This window comes from Eleutherodactylus coqui, chromosome 3 (genome assembly GCF_035609145.1).
Source record: "Eleutherodactylus coqui strain aEleCoq1 chromosome 3, aEleCoq1.hap1, whole genome shotgun sequence".
Lineage (NCBI taxonomy): Eukaryota > Metazoa > Chordata > Amphibia > Anura > Eleutherodactylidae > Eleutherodactylus > Eleutherodactylus coqui.
This window is the reverse complement of record NC_089839.1, coordinates 43,022,088-43,048,822: the sequence shown is the minus strand read 5'-3', so window position 1 is coordinate 43,048,822 and position 26,735 is coordinate 43,022,088. Positions and strand designations below refer to the sequence as shown.

Genomic DNA, 26,735 nt, shown 5'->3' with positions numbered 1-26,735 from the left:
TCGCTGAGAGAAGGATTTTTCCCGCCAGCTGTGTCCCGCGTTGCTGAGTGCGGACGGTGGTCGCGCCATCACCATGTCCCGGCAGAGCTCGCTCTTCAGCTTCTTCTCCAAGTCTCCCCCGGCTACCAGCAGCAGGAAGAGCGGCGCTTCCTCCTCCACGTCCCCCACCGAGGCTGACCTGCCCCCCAGCAGCGGACGTAAGTCCGACTCTCCTCCCAAAGAGTCCGCGAAGCATGGAGGGAAGACCCCCAGAGCCGCCACCCCGAGGTATACGGCCCCTGCGAGCGCTACAAGCACCAGCAGTCATGCTCTGCGGTCCTACAGATATCACGTGGTATAGACTGGGCATGCTGGGAGTTGTAGTTCACTGCCCCCAATAGGATTCAGAGCCCATCGGTGTGAGGAGACCTTACAGGTGCTTCTGGGCTGTTAACCCCTTGCTGTATTGATGACCACCCTTGGGATCGCCGGTGATCACCTGATCTCACCACAGCGCAGTTGGAGCGCCACTGATTTTGATGGGAGCGAAGTCTTCTATTACACTTTAGACTGCGACTGCTGATACGGACGTCCGGCCCCCGCTGCAGTGAGGTCAGGTGATCGCCAGCGGTCAGCTATCAATCAACACTTTCTAATGCTAATTATCAATACTGCAAGGGGTTAAATGTCTGCAGTGTCCCTTAAAGGGTTAATCCCATTCCAGCCAGTACCTGTCTACATGCAGCGGCCATCGGATTATGGAAACGGCAGAGCGCGTTGTGCTACCGTGTCTGTAATCCCAGCCGCTGCTTGCTGTGATGTACAAACAGCGGTGATGGGGGGAGGGGTGGATTCACGTCTGCATCAGTATAAATGGTTATCCTTACCTCCTTAGTATTTACCTAAAAAAAAAAAAAAAAAGCTACTGATGAGTATACAATCCGGAGGATGAGCTGTGATCGCCTCTATTATAGCTGTGTGACAGGAGCCTCAGTAACTGGCAGGAGTATCTATGTTCTCTAGGCAGCTTCTGTGGCAGGTCCATGTAACAGAATCACACAGACTGAGAAACTGACTAGTATCAGACATGGTAACCCCAAGCAGATCTGAGCTGCTCACATGACCATCTGGTAACCCCAAGCAACTGAGATCACATGACCATCTGAGAAGCTTGAGACAGAGAAATAACTAGCGTGCGCATATATATATATATTACACACCTGGGGGGGGGGGGGGTGGATACATCATGAAAACCAAACATGAGTGGCCTTTTAACCCTTTGCAATCCAATTTTGGATTCAAGGTTTCCTAGGTGGGTTTCACTTTCTGCCATTATACAATGGTGCCATCTGCTGGCTAGAGCCAGTACTGCGGTATGGGACATGCTGGAGAAGCCCCCGACAACAGAGCAGCCAGTAATATACAGTAAGAATACCCTGTTGAACGTCTTCCGACATCGGAGCTGTACAGCCTTCAATCAGAATGTCTTCAGACGTCAGACAGTGGATTGGAAAGGGTTAAGAGTCTTCAGAACAAAAAAATGTATATTTACCATATGTTATGAAAGTACATATATGCTTAAAATCATGTCTGTTTTAGGTTTTCATGTGTGTTTGATGTAGATGCTAAACGTAAATCTAAAAAACCGTGACCAGCCCCTTGCATGTCTGTCTGCTCCTGCCGCAGCGGGGTTGCGGTACTTTTACACGGAGCGTCTGTCGGGCCGCTGAAGCGCCTGCTCTACCGTCTGTCCAAAGGTGATCACTTCTGTACTCACGCAGGAGTGATGATGGTTCACTGAGTGGTGGCCCCGCGCAGATCTCTTCCGGCTGCCCGCCTCCTTCATAGACTAACACCTGCTGTTTACACGGACGATAGGCGCCAGATTTTTCTGCCTGCAGACAATGAGTGACAAAAGATAAACCGGCGAATTATTACCGCCCTTGTTCTTACCCTGAACGATTACCGCAGTGATGATGGTTCTGTGTAAAAGGGCCGTTGGATGTCATATACAGCTGCCGTCTGTTGTGGACGGTCAGCTGGGAGCGTTTTTTTTTGTTTTTTTACATCATTAAAAAAGGTTTGTTTTTGCTTTTTGTTTTTTAAATAGGGGCCTGAAAAACTGTACGGCTCATTTTGAATCGTCTTCAATGCATAACATATGGATTAAGGCCATGAGCTCCGTGGAATCGGCGCCAAATCTGTGCTGCAGTCTATACAGCACAGTTTTGTTTTTTTATTTTTTCCAAGTGCGGAGAACAGAAGTGACCCGTAACATCTTCATATGAAATTTTGCGCAGTTTTCCACTCGAGCGGAGTCCTGTGTGAACGCTTCCTTACACGTGAAGTCTGCATTTGGCCAACTTGTGCAGATTTGCTCCATTGAATAGGACTTAATCAGAGCGGGAATCCATGGCAGGCAGAACTCCGAGGCCCAGCCGCAAATTAAACTGTCGGTTCAGCATCTGACAAATGGCTGTCAGCGATTGCTTAGCGTCTCGTCTCGCTGCTCTCAGAGGCTCCCTCCGCAAATTTGACAGGAAGAATAGCCTAGCGTGCAGCTCTGTGCAAACGCCAGTATAAGGCAATGGCGGTGTTCCTTGTATGACTACCAAGGAGACAGAACTGCAGATTTCTTTCTTCTTGCGGCTTTTAAGACTTAAAATTTCTTTTTTCTTTCACAGCGTTGTGTGTGAATTTTCGCCAGGAGATGTTGTTTGGGCCAAGATGCCGGGTCACCCGTGGTGGCCCTCCTTGGTGTACAACCATCCAAAAGACGACACGCACCTCAGAGGAAGGGGAAAGTCACTCCATGTTCATGTACAGTTTTTTGATGAACCTCCATCCCGAGGATGGGTGGGAGCAAAATATGTGAAAAGTTATACAGGTACGTACTTAACTTGGGGGAGGGGGGGGGGTAGGAAATGTGATAGGTGGGAATTAGATACACTTCTATGGCTTCCATGTTGCAGCCCCCGTTCATCCGGATCTGTGACGTGTTTCCATCGCTCCTGTTCATTCTTATGAATGTTTGCTGCACATCCAACTCTGTCGCTGGGAGACGGAACTTTGGTTCACAAGGTTCTTGCGAACAGATGGTGTCCCGGAGAATCGTCGATTTTTGTTTACTTGAATTTTTCTTTTAATGGACTTTTGCGTCCTTCGGGGTTTATTCATTGACTCCTCTTTAATATTATCAAGCTGTTTTCTTGGCATGCTGTAATTTCAGCTTTTCCTTTTTTTTTAAGGTTCAACAGCCGCAGAAGCCCGGAAGGGAGGTGCGTTTTTCAGCACCAGGACAGAGATCGCCAGAGCCATGAAAATGGCAGATGAGGCAATGACAAGTGACAAAGAGAAGAGGCTGTCTCTGGCGGTGTGCGCTGAGCCTTCTGATTCAGAGGAGGAAATGGAGGTAAGTTGCACAGTGGTTCCTCAAGCAGCTGCGCTGAACAGACGTGCTACTTTTGGTTCACTTATAAGCAAATCCAAAATGTTGCATCTACTTTTTAGATTTACTGTTTAAAAAATGCATTGGGGAGTTGCTTATATAGCGCCTCCCTAATGGAATGACTCTGGTTAAGTTCAGTGCAATCGTACGTGCCTCGAACAGCCGTAACACTAAACCCATCTGCCTAATATTCTGTAGATGTTTTGTGTCGCCAAAACTGCTTTCACCCATTGAGACATGGACTCCACGATACTTCTGAAGGTGTCTTTGGGGTATCTGACTGCTAGTTGTGAGGTTTGGCCTCCATGGTTTAGTCTTGTTTTTCCAGCACATCCCATAGGTGCTCCATCAGAGTGATATTTGGGGAAACTTTGAGACCAAGTCATCATCTTGAACTGTTGTGTGCCTCCTCCACTCCTTAAGAGATTTTGCAGTTTGGTAGGAGGCATTATCCTGCTGAGAGGCCACTTCCATTAGGGAATACGTCCAATATTGAGGTAGGTTGGAGCAGGTCAAATTAACATCACATGAATGCCAGGAACCAAGGTTATCCAGCACAACCTTGCCCAGAGCAGCATTTGCTTCTCATAGTTTATCCTGATGCAATCTCTTCCCCAGTTAAAGGGGTTTTCAGCTGATGGACGGGGGTTTGCCACTCAGGACCATCGTCCATCAGCTGATTATCTGGTCTGCTGTCCAATGCTGCGGGCAGGACGTAGTGATCAGAGGGGGAAGTCGGAATGCCAATTTCGCTCCCATTGTTATACCAGTAACAAGATAATCTATATTATACACACAATCGGCCAGAACACAGAAACCAACAGTGAAGTGACACGTGGTTTTGGTGTTATGATCAGTTGTGTGTATATATGCTCAGTGATAACACTGAACCTGTAATGTTTCAATAACACAAGTTATTTTTGTTTGTAAAGACTATATAGTAGCATCGGCTTGTAAGTCTTTTATAATGGTGGCTGTATGCATAGCTGTTGAGATGTTCTAAATATATATCTTACAATATGGACTTCATTATTACTAAGGAGGTTGTTGGCTCTTGAAGGCATCAGCTCACACTTACGACATCTTTTTGTTTCATTAATCAGGTAGAAGAAAGTTCTGTAAGCGATGAACCGAATCCTGAGCAAAAAAACGGTAGGCCGCTGCGTGAGGCTAAAAGTAACGGAAAAGCCAAGAAGAGGAGAATTATGGTTGAACCGGACAGCGATGAAGGCTCTGATGATGAGTTCAAGCCAGACGCTAAAGATTGTGCAAGCAGTGACGAGGACAGCAGTGGCGTCGATGAGGCAAAAGCGTCTTCAGCAGAGTCTGAAACCGAAGAGGACAGCCCAGTCAAGGTCCCTGTTAAGCGCAAGCGAGGAAGTGCATCAAAGCCTCCTGTTAAGAATCTGCAAAATCTTCTTCCAGACACTCCAAAAAGAACAGTCAACGTGTCTGCAGAAGCAAAGTTAAAGCTGTCATCGTTTTCTGCCCCTGAAGCCTTTGAATCACAGTCAAACACCGGTGGCGCTGCTAGCGTTTCCGTGTGGGATCATGAAAAGCTTGAGTGGCTTCAAGATGGGAGACGGAAAGATGCAAAACGAAAGAAGCAGGATGACGCAGATTATGACCCCGGCAGTCTGTATGTTCCAGATGACTTCCTCAATAAATGTACTCCAGGAATGAGGAAGTGGTGGCAGCTGAAATCTCAGCACTTTGACACCGTCATATTTTATAAAGTTGGGAAGTTCTATGAACTTTACCACATGGACGCTGTTATCGGGGTGAATGAGTTGGGCCTCATGTTCATGAAAGGCACGTGGGCCCACTCTGGATTCCCAGAGATTGCATTTGGCCGTTTCTCAGATGTTCTCGTTCAGAAGGGATATAAAGTAGCCCGGGTAGAGCAGACCGAAACGCCAGAGATGATGGAAGCACGTTGCAAGTCCATGTCTCATCCAACGAAGTTTGATAAGGTCGTGAGAAGAGAAATATGTAGGATCATTACCAAAGGAACTCAGACCTACAGCGTGTTGGATGGAAGTCCTTCAGAGAGTCATAGTAAATACTTGCTGTGCTTGAAGGAAAAAATTAACAATTCCTCTGGGCAGCAGAGAATATATGGTGTCTGCTTTGTGGACACTTCAGTAGGAAAATTCTACGTTGGCCAATTTCACGATGACCGCCATTGTTCGAGGTTTAGGACCTTGGTTGCACACTATCCCCCAGTACAGATCTTGTTTGAGAAATGCAATCCATCACTGGATACGAAGAAAGTTCTTAAAAGTTGCCTTTCCAGTTCGATTCAGGAGGGGTTAAGTCCTCACTCTCAGTTCTGGGATGCTTCCAAAACACTAAAGGTTTTGGCTGAAGAAGGCTATTTTGTGAAAGACTCCAAGGAAGACAAAAAGAATGGTGACACATTACCCCCCGTTCTAAAAGCCATGATCTCTGCCAGTGACTCTTTAGGACTTACAGCTGGGGAGAAGTATGAGCTCGCTCTTTCGGCTCTGGGGGGTTGCGTGTTCTATCTCAAAAAATGTCTCATCGATCAAGAGCTGCTCTCCATGGCAAATTTCAACGAGTATGTTCCTGTCGATGTTGAAAGTACCCAAACCTCAGCCAGTTTCTTTGCTAAAACAAGCCAGCGAATGGTTCTCGATGGCGTTACACTAACGAACCTAGAGCTGCTTCAGAATGGGACAAACGGTTCCACCGAAGGGACTCTACTCGAAAAATTAGACACTTGCTTCACTCCTTTTGGCAAGCGTCTGTTAAAGCAGTGGCTTTGCGCTCCACTATGCAACCCGTTCTCCATCAACGATCGGCTTAATGCGGTTGAAGATCTCATGGTTATTCCGGGAAAAGTGTCTGAGGTTGGGGAGCTGCTGAAAAAACTTCCGGATCTCGAAAGACTTCTAAGCAAAATTCATAGTATCGGCTCACCACTCAAAAGCCAAAACCACCCAGACAGCAGAGCCGTCATGTACGAGGAGACCACCTACAGCAAGAAGAAGATAGCTGATTTCCTTTCGGCTCTGGAGGGTTTTAAGGTGATGCGTGAAGTCATAATGATAATGGAAGATGCATTCGATGATTTCAAGTCCAATATTCTCAAACAGGTAGTCGGCCTTAAAGATCAAAATCCCAAAGGGCGCTTTCCGGATCTGTCTGTTGAGTTAAAACGCTGGGATACTTCATTTGACCATGAGAAGGCTAGAAAAACAGGTGTGATCACTCCTAAAGCTGGTTTTGATCCAGATTACGATGAAGCCCTGAGAGACATTAAGACGGAAGAGCAGAATCTGTCTGGTTATTTGGAGAAGCAGCGGAAGAGGCTCGGGTGCAAGAGCATAGCGTATTGGGGAACCGCCAAGAACCGTTACCAAATGGAAATCCCAGAAAGCGTCGCCGAACGCAACTTACCGGAGGAGTATGAGTTAAAATCTACAAAGAAGGGCTTTAAACGTTATTGGACGAAGGCGATAGAGAATATGTTTGGCGACCTGGTAAATGCGGAAGAGCGCAGAGATGCAGCCCTGAAAGACTGCATGAGGCGGCTGTTTTATAACTTTGATAAAAACTGCAAAGAGTGGCAAACGGCGGTGGAGTGCATTGCTGTATTGGGTAGGTACCTTCCTTCTATACGGGCCATTTTACGCTACTGTTTTTGCTTTCTGTCTTGCAGTTTCGTTGTGGGTATAGCAAAACGGAAAGAAACCGCTTGCCTTCCTGCCGATTGAAATACATTGACTGTGAAGACATTCGGTTTCAATCCATTTCTCAATTTTATGTCTATTCCAATTTTTTTTTTTTTTTTATAAACTTTGTCAATGGGAGATGAGAAACAAGAGGGGAAGGGAAAAGCAAATGGTTGGATGCTTTCTGTTCATTTTTGTGTTATGCAGTTATAGGTTTATGAAACGGGATCTGTCTAAAACGCTAGTGTGAACTTGGCCTGATTGTGTTTACAGCTAGAATTCATGCCGGATCAGTAGTAATGGGTGAAACGGGTTAGAGAACAGGTTAAAAGTAGCTTTATAGTGCTGGTATACAGCTTCATGGTTGTGGGTAATGCATGTGTTCTACGGCTAACTGCTTGGCTGCACCTGCTACTGGAAACAATGGCAAGTCCAGATGTAGCCCAGCAATTAACGGTAAAATTCAGACACCCTTAGGCCTCATGTCCACGGGGAAAATCAGGCCCGCTACGGATTCTCCATGGAGAATCCGTAGCGGGTCCCTCCTGCCCCACGGACATGAGCGCTTAAAATAAGAATTAACTCACCCGCAGCAGACCGGGCAGGTCTTCTCCTCTTCACGGCCGGATCTTCTTTCTTTGGGCGGATGTGCTCGGCACGCCGGCTGCGTGCCGTGCGTAAGGGCCGGGCACATCTGCCCGGCCGAAGAAAGAAGATCCGGCCGTGAAGAAGAGAAGATCTTTCCGGTCCGCTGCGGGTAAGTTAATTCTTATTTTAGGTCTCCAGCGGATCCGGACGGCTTCCATAGGCTTCAATAGAAGCCTGCGGGAGACCCGCATGAAAATGGAGCATGGTCCAATTTTTTTATGCTCCCTTTTTTTTTAAATTCCCTTTTATTGACCATCCGCGGGTATTTATCTACCCGCGGGTGGTCAATGCATCCCTATGGGATGCGGATCCGCATGCGGGTGATCCGCTGCGGATTCTAAATCTTATTTTGCCCGTGGACATGAGGCCTAAAACTTGGCCCAGTCCCATCCTATGTACTAAATAAACTAACCTGGAACAGGTAAGTAGACTGTAGTGTTTTGAAATAAACCTATTTTGAAGAAATACTCCAGTGGAGCTTGGCGTCACGGACGTTCAGCCGCGCTGGCCTCCTACCCTGGATCAACTGCAGTGACAGATCTCTCTATACAAACAGGAAATGAGCTGTCGCTCTAACCAATCGGGATGAGGAGATGGTTGTGTTAAAGGGCCACTTTGGTGACAACACATTTTTGCATCTCTGACCCCCTCACTTGATTGCCTGTCACACCCTGGAGGTTTCTGTATTCCAGCTACTTTCCTGCAGTTTAACCCTTCCTTATCAGCCACCATCTTGATGCTGAAATATTTCACTTTCACATCTATCCCATGATGCATCAGCACAGTCATATAACTTTTCTGTAGGGGGAGTGGGGTCAAAATAATTACTGTTAGCTTCTCTATTCTTCTAAACGCGTTACAGACCTTAAGTATACAATCAGGAGGATGAGTTCGGATTCTCCTCTATTATACCTGTGTGATTCTAATCCGTAACTGTGGGAGGAATGACTGTGTCCCCCTGCAGGCATGTCCATGTAATTGCATCACACAGACTGAAAGATTTGCATGACCATCTGTGGGGGGGAGGAAGAGGTATTTCTCTCAAACTTCCAGCCTAAGCAAGGGAACAGTAGGGGGGGATAGTTACTCTTGCGCTTTAACCCAGGAGGAGTGCTAATCGCTCACTAAATGGAGGCGGAGCACGCCAGAGATTTCTTCCAGCCAGCTGCAGTCGTTCATAGACTAACGACTGTTTAAATGGGCAACAGTTGCTTGATTTTACATACCAAGTCACCCCGACAAGTGAGCGATTCTTACCCACTTGCTGTTTCGGGTCTTGTGCTTACACAGGATGTACGTCACCCTGAATTTTGAGCTGCTATTCGGGTGACTATCTGCCCTTGTAGAAGTACCCTTACACAGGGAGATGTGCAACCAGCCAGTGAGCATTTGTGGTGCAATTTGCTATAAACTGTCTTATTTAGAAAAGTAAATATTTTTTAATAACAAAAACCCCCAAAAACCTTGCACTTCTCAGTTTCCAGTACTTTTCCAATTTCCAGATAACTGAAAATGATAAAAGGCTGAACATCATATATTCATATAAACGCTGAGTATAAGTTGAATTAAAGCGCTCACTCGATATGACGGGTTTGTGTTGCAGATGTCCTCATCTGTTTGGCGCAGTACAGCCGTGGTGGTGATGGACCAGTTTGCAGGCCTGACGTATTGTTGCCTGATGGCACTGCACCATTTTTGGAGCTCCGCGGGTCCCGTCATCCTTGCATTACCAAAACGTTTTTTGGCGATGACTTCATACCTAATGATATTGTAATTGGTTGCGAGGATGGGGAGGTTGAGGACAGCAGTGCCCACTGTGTGCTTGTCACAGGCCCAAACATGGGTGGGAAGTCAACTCTGCTAAGACAGGTAAGATTTGTTATGTTTGACTTTAAAGCAAGCCAGAAACAAAGATGGCTGCACTAGCCTCTGACTACCTGATGGACACTGTGTATTAGTATGCATCATTAGTCTAAGACATTACACCTGCTTGGATTAACCAGCCAGTCGGAGCAGTATGTAGGGACTTGCACTACCAATGCATACTAATGTACATCATGTAGTTGGAGAAGCTGTACGGCCCTCTGTTTGTCCAGGCCTGGAGGGTCACTTTATAGGACCGATCTGACCGCTTTTAAAGTTACTGTTTGCTCCTCGTCGGATGCGTTTTCTTGTCAGCGGTGCAGAAATAACATTTTGTGCGCAAATGTTAACACTACAACAGTCATGGGAGTCCTTTATGACTCCTTCAGCAGTTCAGAGGCAATACAGTAAAAAGATCAGAGTCTCTAGTGTTGAACAGATGAGTTGAGGCGATGAACTATAAAGTCGGTGTGAATCTACACTAGGGTAGGAAAATCCAACGAAGTATAGTCATGGGTTAGAGTAGCCGGGGACAGGAGTTCTCTGCCAACCTTGTGAGGTTTTCCCGTGCAGCAATGCAAAGTATACAAAGAATGATGTGATCAAGGAAACGCATCCAGTGAAAGGGGATCATATGGATGTAAACCTCTCATTAGCAATAGGGGTTAGAGGAGGATGTCAAGAATTTTCTAATGAAGAGGCATTGCAGCTGACTACAAAGCTGGCGCTGCAACTAAACCATCTGAACGCACAGCTTGATGTTCCTTCATGTGGATGGGCTATAACAGCAGATAACCAGTTCTGGCACCATTGCGGTCTAAAAGAAACTGGCAAAACTCCAGAAACCTCGTGCAAACCTTGTGTGACCGAGCCGTGGAAAAGCAGCGCCTGGTCGGATGGATCCAGGTTTCTGTTGCATCAATGCTTATGATGGAAAGGTCAAATTTGTCACAAGCAGCATGAATTGATGAACTTTTGCTGTTGGGTGTCAACAGGTCAGGCTGGTGGAGTAATGGTGTGGGGAATGTTTTCTTGGCACTTCCTGGGTCCTCTTCTATCTCTGGATGGATCCCACGACAACTTGTTGCGGTTCTGAAAACAAAAGGAGGTCCATCATGCTACTAAATGTCTGTCTAGTAATGTGGCCATTCAGTGTACATGGCAGAGGCAAGGTATAGTAACCATCAGCATCCTGGAATCCTGCTTATATGGTGACGGAGAACCCACTCTTTGTGTTAACTACTTAAATGCCACAGTTGCAAACCCAGCATTTAAAGGGTTTCAGTGAGCAACATGCTAGTATTGTGGCAGATCTCAGTTGTAATATATATAGCTTTAAAGGACCGATCTGACTATGCTATAGCTGACATCGGCTGCTGATGGCTGGGGATCAGCACTTTACGATGCGTAAGAAGTATTCCCTATCAGTACCACGAAGCACAATACAGAAGAGGGTAGAGTTGGGAATGGCTGCTCATTCAATTTCCAATAAGACGTGGTAGATTTTGCTGCTAGAACAATACTACTTTGTCATCTTGGTGAGATGCAGCGAGCTGTAAGTCAGTGGGTGCAATCGTCTTGTAGTGCAAGGGCATATCCCAAAATGGGGAAACTTATTATGATAACTGACTGCGCAGAATTCAGAAGCTTGTCGGGTCATGGGGGTTTTCCACTCATAGTATTGATGGCCTATTCTTGGGGTAGGTTGATCTGGGGTCCAACATAAGCACTGCAATACACAGAGGTTGGAGCGGAAGTTGCTGCTCCAACACCCACGTAGTGGCCAGCGCTTGTAACTGCAGACACAGTTCTCCTTAATTTTAATGAGCACTACAGCTGCAGTTACAAGCATCAGCCATTACACTGGATCAGAGTGGGCATCTGCCATACCACTATGTAGCGGCACTCAATCAGCTGAGGTCCTGAGTAGTGAACCCCACCCTAGCTGGAGAATAGGTCATCAATAGTATTTGAGTATTGTTTTTTCCAGTGTGGAGTCACTGGGGACGGACCAGTCAAATAAAGAGCGATCAATGGGGTTTTATCCTGCGTCCACGCATTATAGACCAGAGCCAGTGTGATGCCTCCTCTCCGCTAGTAAATCCTGTAAACGTGTTATGTTTTTACCAGGCGCTAATTGTACTGAAGTGTAAAGTTTTGTTTCAGGCTGGTCTGGTGGTGGTTATGGCCCAGCTGGGCTGCTACGTACCTGCAGAAGTATGTAAGCTGACTCCTGTGGATCGGGTGTTTACAAGGCTGGGAGCATCGGATAGAATCATGGCAGGTAATCACATGCTACATTATATGAAGATCAGTGGCTTGTATGTAGAAGAGAGCGGTGAGCAGAAAACCCATGCAGAGCGCAGTCCACATAAGGATCTGTTGCAGAAATGCCTCGGCGCCTTCGTCAAATTCATTTATAACAAATAGTGAATTCTGTGGTGAAAATACGCATGCAGATTTTGGGGTGGATTCACTCCATGATGTATGATCGGACCCCAATAGATCAGGACTAGAGATGAGCGAACATACTCGCTAAGGACAATTACTCGAGCGAGTCTTGTCCTTAGCGAGTACCTGCCCGCTCAAGAGAAAAGGTTCGGCTGCCGGCGCGGGTGAGAGGTGAGTTGCGGCATTGAGCAGGGGGGGGGGGGGGAGAGAGAGAGATCTCCCCCGCTGCTCCCTGCCCGCCACTGGCAGCCGACTCTTGTCTTCCGAGCGGGCAGGTACTCGCTAAGGGCAATGCTCGATCAATTGCCCTTAGCGAGAATGCTCACTCATCTCCAATCAGGACCCTGAATGCAGGACACCACTTATCTTACAAATCCTAGGTTATTTGGAATTAGGTTTGTGTAAAGCCCTTTAACACGGGTTGATATAATTCGGATTTTGACTTGATCACCGGATGATCTTAAGTGTAAAGACTGCCAGCGACTGACTGATGAATGATAATTTGTTTGCTTATTCGACATTCAGATCATGCAAGCATAAAAATAGAACAGGCGGTCTTTCATCTAGGTGCTGCTGCCGGTTTACTGGGGTTGGGGGGCAGGTGATGGAGTGACCTCTGCCCCGCTCCGCCTCCTCCATTCATTGAGCAATCATTGCTCATGTGTAGAAGCATTTCTAGCGGGGACAGTTGTCGTGTGCCAGTTGTCTCATGTAGAAGGGCTTTCATGGTTTATCCACACAAACCATTTTCATGCGTGGCTTCTGTCTGATGGTGAGGACAGCACATGAAAGGAACCCATTACTTTGGGTTAATTTACATGAGGGATTTCTCTCTCGGACTAATGGCCCATTTACACACAACGATTATTGCTTAAGTTTTTCAAACTAATGAATTTAAGTGATGATCATGCAGTGTAAATGCGGGGAAAAAAAAAATCACTGTTTGCAAGTCGTTATGGTTGACTTTCAGTCAGGATAAAAACTCTTGTTCCGTGTCAATGCTTCACATAGAAGCGCTCAGCGAGAAGCCTGCGATCCAGCAGCAAACTCTGCCTGTGTAAAGGCTCTGCACGAGCGCTACTGACCATGTTGGTGACATCGGCGTTTGTGCAGTCCTTCAGCTGGCTGTCATCCCGTGTAAAAAGGCCATTAGAGTCCGATATCGAAAAATCACAGCATGTCCTATTTTTGGGTGACTCGCTCAAAAATTGCCTATTCTAAAATCGCACTCACATGTCGTGTGTTTTTGCTTACGACTGTACAGCGATGGGTTTTGTTTTGTTTTTTTTACAAACACTGAAATATATTGCAATCACAGAAAAAGTGAGTTTGATGTAGGACAGATTTTCACGGACCTACATCACACTCGCCTATGTGGAATACATTCTTATCCTGAGAACTGGAGCCCAGGGAACTACTGCCTAGACTGAAGGGGCCCGATGTCAAATGCTCTTTACCTTATTCTAGATATTATACTTTTAACTTCTTTTCATAGGTGAAAGTACTTTCTTTGTGGAATTGAGTGAGACCTCAAGTATACTGCAACACGCGACAGAACATTCCCTCGTGCTCCTGGATGAACTTGGTATGTTACAGGCGGGACGCAGCAGAGTAAGGCTGGTTCCTCACCGGGCAGAATCCCAGCGGAAATTTTGCTGTCTTCCCGCAGTCAAAAAAACACGATATTTCCGCCGTGAAAGGGCTGCTTCAAAACCTGCAGCACTTAGCCGTGGGTTTTGGAGCTGCTTGGCCACATGCTTTTCATTGTGGCCGGCGCTCCCATAGAGAGCAGCACAGCCGCAACGGGGAAAAAAAATAGATATGCTGTAGCCGGGGAATCTTGTCCACATGGCTCGCTAACGCCAGGATTGGTGGCCGCTGCGAAATTCAGCACAGAATTTCCGCGGCAAATGTGCCCTGTGTAAACCCAGCCTTAGGCTCTGATCCTAGCGGGGAAGATTTTTCAGGAGACTGGTGCATATGCAGTGTGCCAAGTTGGTTTGATGTTTTGTGCACCTCACTAGAGTTTAGCGGTGCTCCCCCTCACCTCCTCCAGAGGCTCCCCGGCTTCTGGTTTGCAGTGGCCTCACCTGACCAGGCCCCTGGGAACCGAAAGGTAGGAAGCTTTCGGAGGAGGTGAGGGGCAGCGCTGCGTAGCATGAAATCTGCTGTGGCTACATGGCGGATTTCCAGTCCAAATCCTCACCAATTGACTGCTTGGATTCAGAAATGCTGCGTAATTTCTGCTGCGAATATTAAACAGCAGTTCTGCCACATGTAAACATACCCCAAGTCAGCTTGAGCAATGGTGACCTCTGTCAGGGCCTCAGGAGCAATGGTAGTACTACAGGGGCCGATATAGGGGACACTATTACTAATCAGGAAAGAAGAGGGGCAGCAGATATTGTGCAAACAATTTAAAAGTCAATTTTATGCCTCTATGTTAAAATCAGCAGCGACGGTTCAACTTTCCAGTCTTGCTGCCACTCTTCTTTCTTGATTATTGGGACTATCTAGACAGAAGTATGGCTTTGGCAGAAGGATACAAGGGCCTCAGCAATTGTTTTGCTTGAAATTGGTGTGCTGCTAGCTATGCAGATTGGAGATGTATCACTATTACTAATGATAGCACCCCCTAAAATCCATAAACTTACCTGCTGCTTTTCTTCTTGGCGCTGCTGCGGGGACGGAAGTGTGTGCACCCAGACTCCGCCTTGCTCCTTCTCTCCCCTTGCAGAACCAAGGAGTATCCCGGTTGCACACACTGCTGTCAGTGTGTTAACCGGGATCAGCACCGCCGAGTGATTGCCAACTGGGGACCTGCGGCACAATCGTGGTGAGTGTACGTGCCATAGTTTCACCACCATGGCATATAGATCATGACCTCCCCCTATGCAGGTTGATGATAAAAATAAATTCCCTAAGTCCACTTTCACCCGGTCCACCAAACATGCCGCAGTGCAAGGCTTTCTGTAGTCAGTCTCTATTTCCTGTTTCATTCGCACCGATATGATCGCTGCCCACAGAAGTGACCACATGTTGCTCCTTGAAGATGCAGGAAGTACAGCAATTACAAAGCCTTGGAAGCAGTAAGCCCTTCTAATTATTTGGGGACTTTTCTGTGCTGATCCGGTCACTATCTTTCCTAGGTAGGGGCACGGCTACATTTGACGGCACCGCTATAGCCAGTGCGGTGGTTAAAGAGCTCTCTCAAAGCATTAAATGCCGGACTTTGTTTTCTACACACTACCATTCGCTGGTGGAGGACTACTCCCGCACGACGGCAGTTCGCCTCGGCCATATGGTAAGTTACAGCTACTGATGGGGAAGGGGTCCAGAATCTGTAACCTTGTTCTAATCGTATCGCTCTCTCGCTCAGGCTTGTATGGTTGAAAATGAATGCGAGGATCCCAGCCAGGAGACAATCACTTTCCTTTACAAGTTTATAAAGGGAGCTTGTCCAAAAAGCTATGGCTTCAATGCAGCAAGACTCGCTAACATTCCTGATGAGATTATTCAGACTGGACATAAGAAAGCGCAGGAGTTTGAAAGAAATACACTGTCTATGAAGATATTCAGGTAGGTTCCCTCTGCTGCTTCTAGATAAAAGCTTTGAGGTCTTAAAGCGTCCCTCCGATCCTGGACAAAGATGGCTGCACTGCTTCTTTGACTACCTGATGTACATTGCATTCGTGTAAGACGCTACAACAGCTTTAATTAACCAGTCCTGTCCCTATGACAAGTATGTAGTGTCTTATCAATGTATGGCCATCTTCTTCTCCACGGCCAAATGGTCGCTCTAAAGGGGATTATCCACTTCTGAACTATTGGTAACCAATGCTCGCCCTAGCAGTAGTTGATTGGTGGGGGGTTTGCTGTTCAGTGTATGAAGCAAACAGCTTTGTATACACTGGGTTGGTAGTGCAGGTGCTGATCCTAGTCAAATTAAATGGGAACATTCCCTGTAATACCGACCCAGACCACTCCCAAGTGTATGGAGCTGCTTTGTACATAGTGTCCTGGCGAGCAGCAGTGCCAGACTGTAGACCACCACTGATCAACGATCAAGTCACAATCTCTGGCTAGCCCATCATAGTACATAAGGCTGAAAAAAAGAGGTAGAAGCCAATATTCCCCATTTTTAAGGTGAAAAAGAAAAAAAATCCCTTCCTGGCTTCGCTACTAACTTCAGAAGGGTTGTTGAGCCAGGGATTATACCGAGTGCCAGAGCCAGCAGTAGTTTAAAAGTGGACAACACCTTTAAAGGTTCTCTATGAAAAAATATCAGACGATGCGAAGCGTTTTCATGGCAAAACAGCCTTGCATCACTTTTGGGGGTGCAGGGATCCTCCGGTGTGGCCGTCACAGCCGTGGCAGAGGATCATGGAGTTTCTCCCATTGCTTTCAGTGGGGCCAGCAATGTTGTAACTTGCACTATTGAAGACATTGGGTGGGGCAATATGAGGTCACACAGCTAGATAGGACATGCCTTGATTGGTTCCCTGCGGGAAAACATCGCTCATGTGTATGACCCCATTCACATCTCACAATGCACAAATCTCATGTAATTTTATCACCTGTGTGAAGCTGGCCTAACGAGGCCTGGATCATGTACTGGTTTTAATGTAACATGACAGTGGCCCTATTGTATGCAGCATGTATACATAAGAGAATGACAGGCTTGTTTACTATGCACGTTGTACTAATCCAACTTTGAGCAGATTATCTCAGTCATGTCTTTTGCAAGGAAGTGGTCTGTCTCGCCTGAACAAAGTGCCTTGAGGTGAAGGACTCTATATGGCCAGTTGATTTCAATGGGGATTGGGGAATCCTTGATTTCTCCTGAATAAATCTAGTCTCTGGAAAAGGTTGTTTTTAGCTGAAACACAACTTTTTTTTGGGAAGGGGTCACAATACATGAATGCAACATTTACTACATAACAATCACTTACTAGAAGACTTTCTTTACACTTAATATTCTGAACACTTTGGAAAGCGGGGCCCAGGGGCTCAGTCACACAGGTGTACGCAATTCTAAACTTTGAAGTGCAGTGTTTCCACTGCATGTGGTCGTTTTTCACATGTGCCAAAACCGCAAGACCAAATTGAAGTCTTTTCTCACACTGTCTTCTGGCAATAGCAATAAAAAGTGAGGTGCATACAACATCCATATTCCCTGCACATTGTTACTCACCATAGCCTTACATGGGCTACTGTGGTCCTTGCATACAGACCAGAATGGAAGATCCTATAATTGTACATGCATAAAATATGCACATATAAATATACCACTTTAATTCAGGTGCTCCCTATTTAATAGGGACTATGTACAGGAAACTTGTGTACATGAGCTCTTAGGGCTCATGGGCAGGGTTGAATTGTGGATGAGCTGCAGTTCAAGCCGCCCATAGGGTAAGTAATGTCTTCTTGCCTCGGTAAAGGTGGGATTCCACAGCGGGCTCCCGCCCACAGAATCCGACCTGTCCGTGGACATGAGACCTTAAGCTGACTTACAGCGGAAAGCCAACCTCCCAACCTGCACTGTTTGTTGGAGGACTTATGTATTGGTGTGGAATTTACAGCTTCAATTAAGAGGTCATTTCCACAGCAGAAACAGTGTTAAATAGACATCCTGGGGCATTGAATTCTGCCTGTCAGCTGCCACCGCACGTAGAGATGATTTTCAAAATTTACGTTGCAGCTACTTCAGATGCTATGAAGCTTCTGTGGGCAGAGTCCACATGGGCATTTCAGAGCAAAGCCGCCCCATCTGCATTCCACTAAGAGTGTGCCCCAGGGACTTCAACCCCCTAAAACTTAGTCTTTCTGCTGCAGCTCTGCATAGAGGTTTAGCCCCATCTTTGGAATTTGACATGCAGATTTTGCCCATTGACAGGGCTAGATCTATGCCAAAGACCGTTTGTAGAGGGTGAAATGTGTGCTCTATAAACCATACAATATGGCCCAGTGTCTATGGGTGGATTTTTGGTGCAAAATCCCGAGCAGGCTTGCTATAATAAAATGATTCTTGACGTCCGTGATCGGAAACCGATTGCAGTTTCCACTCAGTTAAAAAAAGAAGAAAAAAAAAAAAGCAGCATGTGCCATTTTGCTGTGGTTGACATATGGACTGGTTTCATTGAAGTCAAATGTTAATTGCAGACGGGCAATAGATTCTGCAGGAAAAGCAGAATTAAAAAAAAACAATCTGTACTGTGCATGTGCGCCGGCGAGCCAGACAGCTCATCTGCAGTAGAGAAAAAAGACAGGTACGTCTCGATGCTGCTAGCAGGGTCTGACCCGCCTGTGGACAGGAGTCCTAAGGGTGGTATTAAAGTGCCCTTAGCTCTTTGAGGTAATAGAGCCAGTTGTCAGGCTCTATCTGTGCTTGCAGGTTCAGCCTGGTAGTTGTCAGGAAAATGCTAATATGGTAGGAACTGAACGCAAGTACGGCTTACATCTGTTTACAAGTTACTGGAGCAAGATATAAGCATTTGGGTTTTTTTGTAATCCTTCTCCCCTGGGGGTATAAGGGCAGCATAACTAAAACTATGTGCAAATAAAAAAAAAAGGACCAAGATCTGACTTTACAGAACACAAACCTTGATAACATTTCCCTTGTGGGCCAGAGCTACACAAGCATAGGACAGGGTCTCCTTTCCATGACGGTGGGAGGTCAGCTTGGAGTATTTACTGGCTGTAGGACACCTGCCTGAGTTTCACTAATGGATGAAAGCAAAAAGGTATGGTTCACCAAGTGCACACTAAGGCCTTATGCATACGGCAGTGATAGGCTCCGTCATGGCACCTTCCCAAAGACTCCATACATGCCTCCGGATCCGCTGTGTGAAGTTCCTTGTGACGCTCCAGCGGGCATGCGCAGTACAGCGTCATGACAGTGGGCAGGGTCCATAATCACGCTATACTTCCACTGTGCTACAGCGGAAGTAGAGTGTGACGGGCGGCTTCCATTGACTATACTGGTAGCAATCTGCTTGCATACCCTCGCCAAGTAGGTCATGCTGTGGAATTCCGCAGCATGTACATTGAGCTATTAGGTTCAATAAAACTGAATAGCTCAATGCCTAAAAGTAACAGTGTGGACAGATCACATAATACAGTGGATGAAATCATTGACCTTGGAGGGGGCAAGCTGTCACCTTTCATGTAAATTTTGGGGAGGGAGCATACAAGTGCTGAAATATCCACTAGCCTGTTACACCATGAACTGGCTTTCTGTAATAAAGGACAAGTTCATAAAGCCTTCACAGTAGAAAAAAAATCCACCATGTGATAGTTTGTGCAAACCTTCCCCCCCCCCCCCCTCCCAAAAAAAACTTTTAAATGCCCTCAATGTGAACTCTACTTTGCAGTAAAAATTTGTTTACATAATTTGCATTAATGGCAAAAAGTCACTGCCATGACAAAACTGCTAAAAAAAAGTGCTGCTCTTATCAGCGTTGGGCTGGGTCACAGCTGAGAACTGTTTGAATGAGTCCTACACATGGGTGACTATTTCCCGCATAGCCCAGTGATGTGGGAAGCACACCAGGGCCTGTTCTATCTTCCTGTGTGCTCTTGCATCGCAGCCCCACCGTTTTCATTGGGGCCGGTGGAACTACGCAATCCTCTCCCGCCGTCCTGACAGCCGCGGCAGGGGTTCCATCCAGAAGTGATGCAGGGCTGTTTTCACATGAAACCGCCTCACATTCATAGGGCTTCCATGTGGTGGAAAGTGTGATATCGGGCTACAATTCAGACCTTGCACTCGCCTGTGGGGCTAGCGGTAGGCTGTAATTATACTGGCGGGAAAATTGTGAGTTTTGTATGTTGCAAGACTCACTCGGATGAAGGTAAATAGGCGATTTACCTTTCGCAACAATGCTGGGAGGTTGAAAAAACAAAATGCAGGAATCACTCCTTTTCAAATGGGTGAAGGGGGAAAAAATAAAAAACCCTCACCCTCGCATGTGAGAATGTTTTAATGTTTCCTATTAATACACGTGAATTCATGTTAAAAAAAAACACTACATATTCAGTTTTTTTTTCCCACAAATCATATCTGCATACAAAATTACAAGCGCAATCTCAGCCTTGGCCCAATTTTATTTATTCCTACATACACTGAAATCTGAGAACAATGACACGCAGGCTTCTGGTTGAGACTCTAGTTCATCCACGGCTGCCAATAGCTGCACTATCTTGCCAACCTTATCGACAAGACTGCATGCACTTTCACTGGGCAGCATCTCACCCACAAGCCGGTGAGAACGCAGCTTAATAGTCAAAGGATTTCCCACAAGGATACTACTTGTGCTTAGCTCTCCTCAGGATAGGGCATTAGTATTATGGAAAACCACTTTAACAGTTATGCCCATAAGTGTATGTTCACAACCCCCATAGCAGATTTCACCCTTGCAGTATTGGAGTGCTGTAGCTTTGCAGAACTGTGACAGCATCTGCACCCTGCAAGAACCTTCGCTATGGGCAGGACTTCCAAGTCTCACAAGGGGGTTGAGTTGCTTTACAGTTAACACTCCTGCCACAGCAGGGGGTGTATATGACCAGCAGTTATTATTTACCACTGCTCCAGGTCCCGATTTCAGTCTACCTTGTCCCCCCACAAGGCATTGCTCACATTATCAGCACCGGTAATTGTTGCAGTGTGTATTAGGTGGTTAAAGAACTGCTGCAGCCATCATGGAAGACTGGAACTGACTGCATCAGAAGAACTTGGGTCCCACCCCCCTCTTCTGTGGTTCTGGGACAATTTGTCTGTAGGTTTGTTTTTTTTAATAAGTTTCAAGTATAGACTATATAGCCAATAACTGCTTTGCAAAACAAACTCTGTAGTGTTTGCCTGTCTGCGCCCCTCGCTGTAGCAACTGTTCATCTAAACTGCCCCAATATACTTCTATAACGACGCTGTCTTTTTTTTTCTGCCATGCAGGGAACTCTTCGGCTTACTGGAACGAGGCACCGTGGCCGGCCGAGAAGTCAGCAAGCTAGTAGCAATGATTTAATAACTTGTACAACGGTGGTTTTTGGTGTTTATTCACAAGGCTGGTTTTCACACGTTATGATCTAATAAACTTTATTTTTTAAAAATGACCATATTTCCATTTTCTTTCCTAGGAAATTAAACCCCTTTTTTAATTCATACCTACCCTCTACATAATGGTTATTGAATACTCCACAATATATTAAGTCTAGATGTTATGGTACATGCATACACTTTCAGGCTGTTTTTGATTACCCACTGTCACCAATACATATAAATGGGGAGAGAACCAAACAGAAAAAAAAAAATTAAAAACAAAAAGCTATGAAACTTTATATATGCTTGTCTCAGCTTCATCAAGCAGGAAATCTCTCAAATTCCCAGCAGTGTACAAGTTCCAGGCTGTTCAAACAAAAAATGAACAGTAACATACAGGAGCGCTCGGAGGAGACTACAGTAAACTTTAAACCAAAGTCAACACCCATCACTTTCCTGGTGAGAGAGTGATAGAAGCTTTTAAACATGGAGCTTTAGAAACTCCTCACACAAAACTGTCCTCTTCCGGGGGGGAGATATGGACATGAAAACTGTTGCGGGGAAGGTACGAAAGGAAACATTCTAACTTTTTCAAAAGGATACCAGAAAAATTGCTGGATTAAGATTAGTGTTTTCCTCTTTCATAGAAAGAACATAGATACTGGGACATGAGTACAGTTTACAGCAATGCTATGGTGTGCTAACAAAACAGGACACTTTCAAGTACAATAAATTTTGCTTGAAATTAAAAAATAAAAAAAAAACTACATGAGATTAAAGCATTAAAATATCTCAATCTGAATACGTGTTAAAAAAAAAAATCAAAAGAAATGCAGAAGTGCTAGCTCACATTTTACCATGTTACAAAAAGCAATTGGTACCCATGTCCGTGTGTACGGCCGCAGCGGCGACTGCTGCCTGTCTACAGAATAGGACTACTGCACATCAGGGCGCCTGCTAGGAGTAAAAACACCAGCAGGAGGCGGCCTCTATACAAAACAGTAGCTTCTTTATTCTTCACTTCTGTCCTTCTGAAAGTTTTTTTTTTTTTTCTTTTTTTGAAGTTAATGCTTAAAGGAAAAAAAATGCCCAGTTCTTTCTTGCATCCTGAGTCAACATATTGCCTCATCCTCAGCTCTACTTCCTTTTTGGCAGGTTGAATATCATAGTTACATCGTGGTTTTTTTCCAGAAATGGGCAATTTTTTTGTTTAGCTTTTTTTGATTTTTCCAAAAGAAAAACTCTTTAAACAGTTCTGTTAGAATGGCAGGACTTCCCCTTCTTAAGTTCAGTTGTGTTGCAAAGTATTAGATTCTATAGGAGGAGCAGAGTCATATAATGTGTCTGTGTCATGTGTGGGCTCTCCGGCTAATGTGCAAGGATTAGACAGTGTTCCGGCACCACAGTCACAGAAGAACCTGCAGGGAGGAGGCAAACAGAAACCAAGTATTAATGACCCACTGCGACACTTGATACACACACACGGATGAAGGCAACGCGGACTTACCTATCGTGTCTAATAAACTCTACATCATGGCCTTGGTGACATTTCTTAATGCAGTTCACACAGATGGCGTTGCGGTCTGTGGTGTTACAGGTGTGACATCTAAGGAGCAAGAAAGTTGCAAGATGTGATCTTTCAATATTAGTAGAAAAGAACCATCAGTATTACAACCTCATGTTTTCTCATCAGTTGGAGCCAAAAGCTATAATAAGCCCAACTAGGCCTCCAAATGGTTGTACTGAAAGGGGGTCTTTTTTTCCTTTGTGGGATATGCTCTGTTATTGAGAACCTACTCCTCTCTACATGAGACAAACATTACATAGAGCCAAAGTAACAGCAAGCTTATGAAATCAGAGGAGCTGTGTCCTTTACAGTGTAGTCTTACTCCCTGCTAGATTAGGGTCCATTCTAATAAATCCAACAATAAGTTGCCAGGTCTGCCACCTGAGCCCCCCACAGCTAGGCTCTGGGACGGATGTGTTAATGCACTGAGATGATTTCTGCAGGAAGCCGATGTCTCTGTTCTTACTGCAGTGGCCAGACTTGGCATTACACACGAAAATACCAACCACTTCAACGGGAACTTTACTTGTAATGCCAAGCCTGACCACTGCAGTGTCTGCTTCCTGTATAAATCAGTTTGGCACATGTGCACACCAGCAAGATGATCAGTGGGGGTCCTGGTGGCAGACCTAGGCTGATCTACACTAACAATAGGCCTTAAATAGTTTACAACTGGACAACCCCTTTTAATTAGCATTGTCTAAATGCATGATTGTTTTCCTAACCCCGTACAACTCCAAGGTGTATCACCTTCAGACAGACCAGGAGAGACCGTTAACTTTCAGCTTTGCTAACAGCTTTTCTATTCATTATAGTCAGACAGCACTCTGGCCCAATCAGGAAAGTACATGGCCGCCTGGAACTTGCTTTAAAAAAAAACTTCTGTCCTGTGGAAATATCCTTTCATAACTGCTGTTCTTGCAATACAACCCAAATCTGCTAATGTTTAATACCTTACTAGTCGCTCTAATGAATATACATTCATGCACTTAGTTTGATTACCGCATAAAAGGCAATCACTGAAAACTGTCGAGATTAGAATAGATGTTAAACAACGAAAAAACACTAACAAAGTCTTTGATAGGGGGATTTAAATAATACCCCTATATCAGGTACAAGTGCAGGGGCCTCTCAATATAGGGCAGTGGTCCCCTATGGCATGAAGTTGTTGTTTTTTTTTTAGCAGTTTGTGTACTTTTATTGTCCACCCAGGGGTGCAGAGTCTAAAAAGGTTTGGAAACGTTGCTACAGATACTATTCCATAGATCCCTATCATCTCCACAATGTTTCCCTTGACAAATAGACCAATCATCCCTAAATACATCTGGATTGCTCAGGTGAAATTAGAGATAGGTCCAATATAAAGCTGCCCTGTTTGGGGCAACAGTCACATCTGTCAGAGAAAAAAAAAAAGTAGTGGAGAGAATAGGGATCCATGACCACTCCCTATAGTGAGAGGCCCCTGCACTTGTACCTGCTAGAGGGGTCTTATTCCTAACCCGTACTACAGCCAACTCCTGTGTCTTCACCTACAGCGGTTTAAGCTATATCTTAATCCTGCCAGTTTCAGTCCCTAACGACAAACGTAAACATTTTTCTATTGAAAGCAACGGATACGGTGCTAAGCATTCACACTACAGGAATACAGCGCTGGAGCAGGAAGTACACAATGTGGCACAGAAATGGGAATCTGCAATGTAAATCGGTTAGCTGTGATCCTATAAGATCGAAACAATTAAAGGTTACCTGTAAAAGTCATGCATGGGGTAGCTGGTGTAACTTGATATCTTATATAGACACTGGCCTCTATTGACTGCTTTTTCTATGGCATCTTGATTGTTCATTATTTTATTATCTGCAAGAAATACAAAAATAGGACCGGAACACTTAATGGCAATGTTCGCCTACTGCAGACTAGAAAAATAATGGCGCTGCTCGCAGCAGTCCATATTAACCGGAATCTGAACGACCAACATTTTATGCCAAAATCAAGACGGTCGGGAATTCTTCCTCGCTTTTCTCTGACGGGATTCTTTATGGTTTTCAGTATAAGATATTGGTATTCCAAATTTGATGCGGCCATGTTACTACTTGTATTCAGTGCAAAGCTGGATAAGTTATTTCTAGGACACTCAGCACCCAGTCACCACAATGTAGTAATATATGAAGTCTTCTACCTCCTCCTATCTTTCTGCTCAGAATACTATGTGATTAGGTCAGAAAAAAAAAAATCTTACTTCATATGAAAAAAAAGTGCATTCCAGCTAACTGGGAACGACTGCAATCCAAAAAAGCTAGGAAATTGATGAGCTATAGACTATCCCATAGCACAGCGGCCTTAAATGGGTGACAGACAGGTGGAAATGTAGAGACTACCCATCATATGGGACATTTTCCTATTCCATATGGAACAATCTCCCTGAAGGAGTACACAACTCAAACGCCTACTACGTTTTTTAAGTATTTGATTTGTGGTGAGAAATTGTGGCATCCTGTAAAGAAGGCTCCTCCCATTTAGTACCATTAATTCAGGGTAACATCCCGTGAGCTGCACATACCTTTCATAGTAACATTAACACCAGATGCCAGAAATAGCCCTCCAAATCGGTTGTTGAATATCTGATTGCCTTCTAGGGTCGCAGTCGCATGGTTTGTAATTTCAATACCTTCAAACAAATAAGACCGTAAGAAAATCTGTACTTCTGAATCCTCGGTACATTATTAGACTATTAATTGTCTATACCGGCAGTCAACAGTAGGGGTAAGTATATACAAGCACAGGCTCGAGTTTGGCGGATGGTCAATTGTAGTGTAATTGGGAACTATAGTCCCATTACCTCACATCAAGATCCCTTTTAGTGAACCACCTTGAAATCAGAAATCCCTGCTAGTTGATATAATATGGGCCACTATTTATGGCAGTTCTTGTCTAAGGTATAGCGGGCACAAGCCTGTGTCTGCCAAGCTGCCTGCTAGTGCAGATTATATATATATATATATATATATATATATATATATATATATATATATATATATATATATATATAATTTAATTTTTAATTTTTTTTTTAAATCTCCTGCTCTTTCTGCAGAATCCACGGCCCATTTGCAATGTCAACTGCAGATTAGACGGCTTCCATTGACTTCAATGGAAGCCGTCTGTGCGAGAACTGCAGTAAAATGGAGCATGCTGCGAGCGAAAACCCCAACTGGTTTTCACTTGTAAGCATGAAGAATCGTTTTTCCATAGCATGCTATGGAGAGTTATTGCTGCGTAATCCAGAGGCAGACGCCCACTCCGGATTCCGCAGTAATAATCGGATCGTGGACATGAGGCCTAAGTCTTCCACTTCTAAATGAGTCGCTATAGTTATGCCGGATCCAGTTTTCCAGTAGCAGCGAGGCTGGATGAACCCGACTATCTTGAATGTGGTCTGAGTTCTGCTATATCTGACAGCAAGATCGGTGATCTAACCCTGCTCTATTTTTGCACTTCAGCTATAATTTAGGTCAATGTTTATTCCTTGTAACCAACCTGCAGCAAATCCATCAAATATCCTGTTTTTCCGTAAGACAGGATGACTGTTGGTACTAATTAGCACGCCGGCTTGAGCGTTCCTGAAGATGTCATTTTCTTCAAGTAACCCTGAAACACAAAACAAGTTTACATCGTTATCACAATCTGCAATATGTTAGACACAAGGGACTTTATTTGCAGCACTGTGACACACTGAAACACATTTTGTGAGCATAAATTAAATCCACCACTAGATGGCACTTTAGAATATTGTACAACACATGAATATTTCGTTGGACCTGGCATGTTTGGCTTTATGTGCACTACGTAAAAACACACTTTACCTCTGCCACCATTAAATATACAGATGCCGCCATCCCGTCCATCGTGGATTTTGTTTCGTCGTAACGTAGGGTTGCTGTCTGTCTTGATCCAAACTCCAGCCATTGCATTGTCAAAAATCTCATTGTCCTCAATGAAGCCAAGCCCTGTGCAAAAGGCATAATAGTTAATAAACGAGTATAGAA

At 45.0% G+C, this 26,735-nt stretch overlaps 2 protein-coding genes across 3 annotated transcripts in view; one reads left to right on the top strand and one right to left on the bottom strand.

Moving 5' to 3' along the window:
* On the top strand, positions 1-21,198 carry MSH6 (mutS homolog 6). Its single transcript, XM_066595525.1, has 10 exons — positions 1-267; positions 2,664-2,866; positions 3,228-3,391; positions 4,531-7,051; positions 9,377-9,642; positions 11,803-11,920; positions 13,583-13,672; positions 15,237-15,391; positions 15,467-15,666; positions 21,038-21,198. The coding sequence occupies exons 1-10, from the start codon at positions 74-76 to the stop codon at positions 21,108-21,110; spliced, it is 3,984 nt and encodes a 1,327-aa protein (XP_066451622.1). The 5' UTR covers positions 1-73; the 3' UTR covers positions 21,111-21,198.
* Positions 21,165-26,735, bottom strand: part of FBXO11 (F-box protein 11) — a 91,487-nt gene continuing 85,916 nt past the window's right edge. Inside the window, exons 18-23 of one of the 2 annotated variants that reach the window (XM_066595526.1) lie at positions 26,553-26,696; positions 26,227-26,337; positions 25,250-25,357; positions 24,438-24,546; positions 22,632-22,730; positions 21,165-22,542 (exon numbers count right to left, since the gene is read on the bottom strand). In XM_066595526.1, the coding sequence (XP_066451623.1) occupies positions 22,413-22,542; positions 22,632-22,730; positions 24,438-24,546; positions 25,250-25,357; positions 26,227-26,337; positions 26,553-26,696 (701 nt within the window). In that variant the 3' untranslated portion in view covers positions 21,165-22,412. The remainder of the gene's footprint in view (positions 22,543-22,631; positions 22,731-24,437; positions 24,547-25,249; positions 25,358-26,226; positions 26,338-26,552; positions 26,697-26,735) is intronic. The other variant, XR_010791162.1, reaches the window with a different exon arrangement.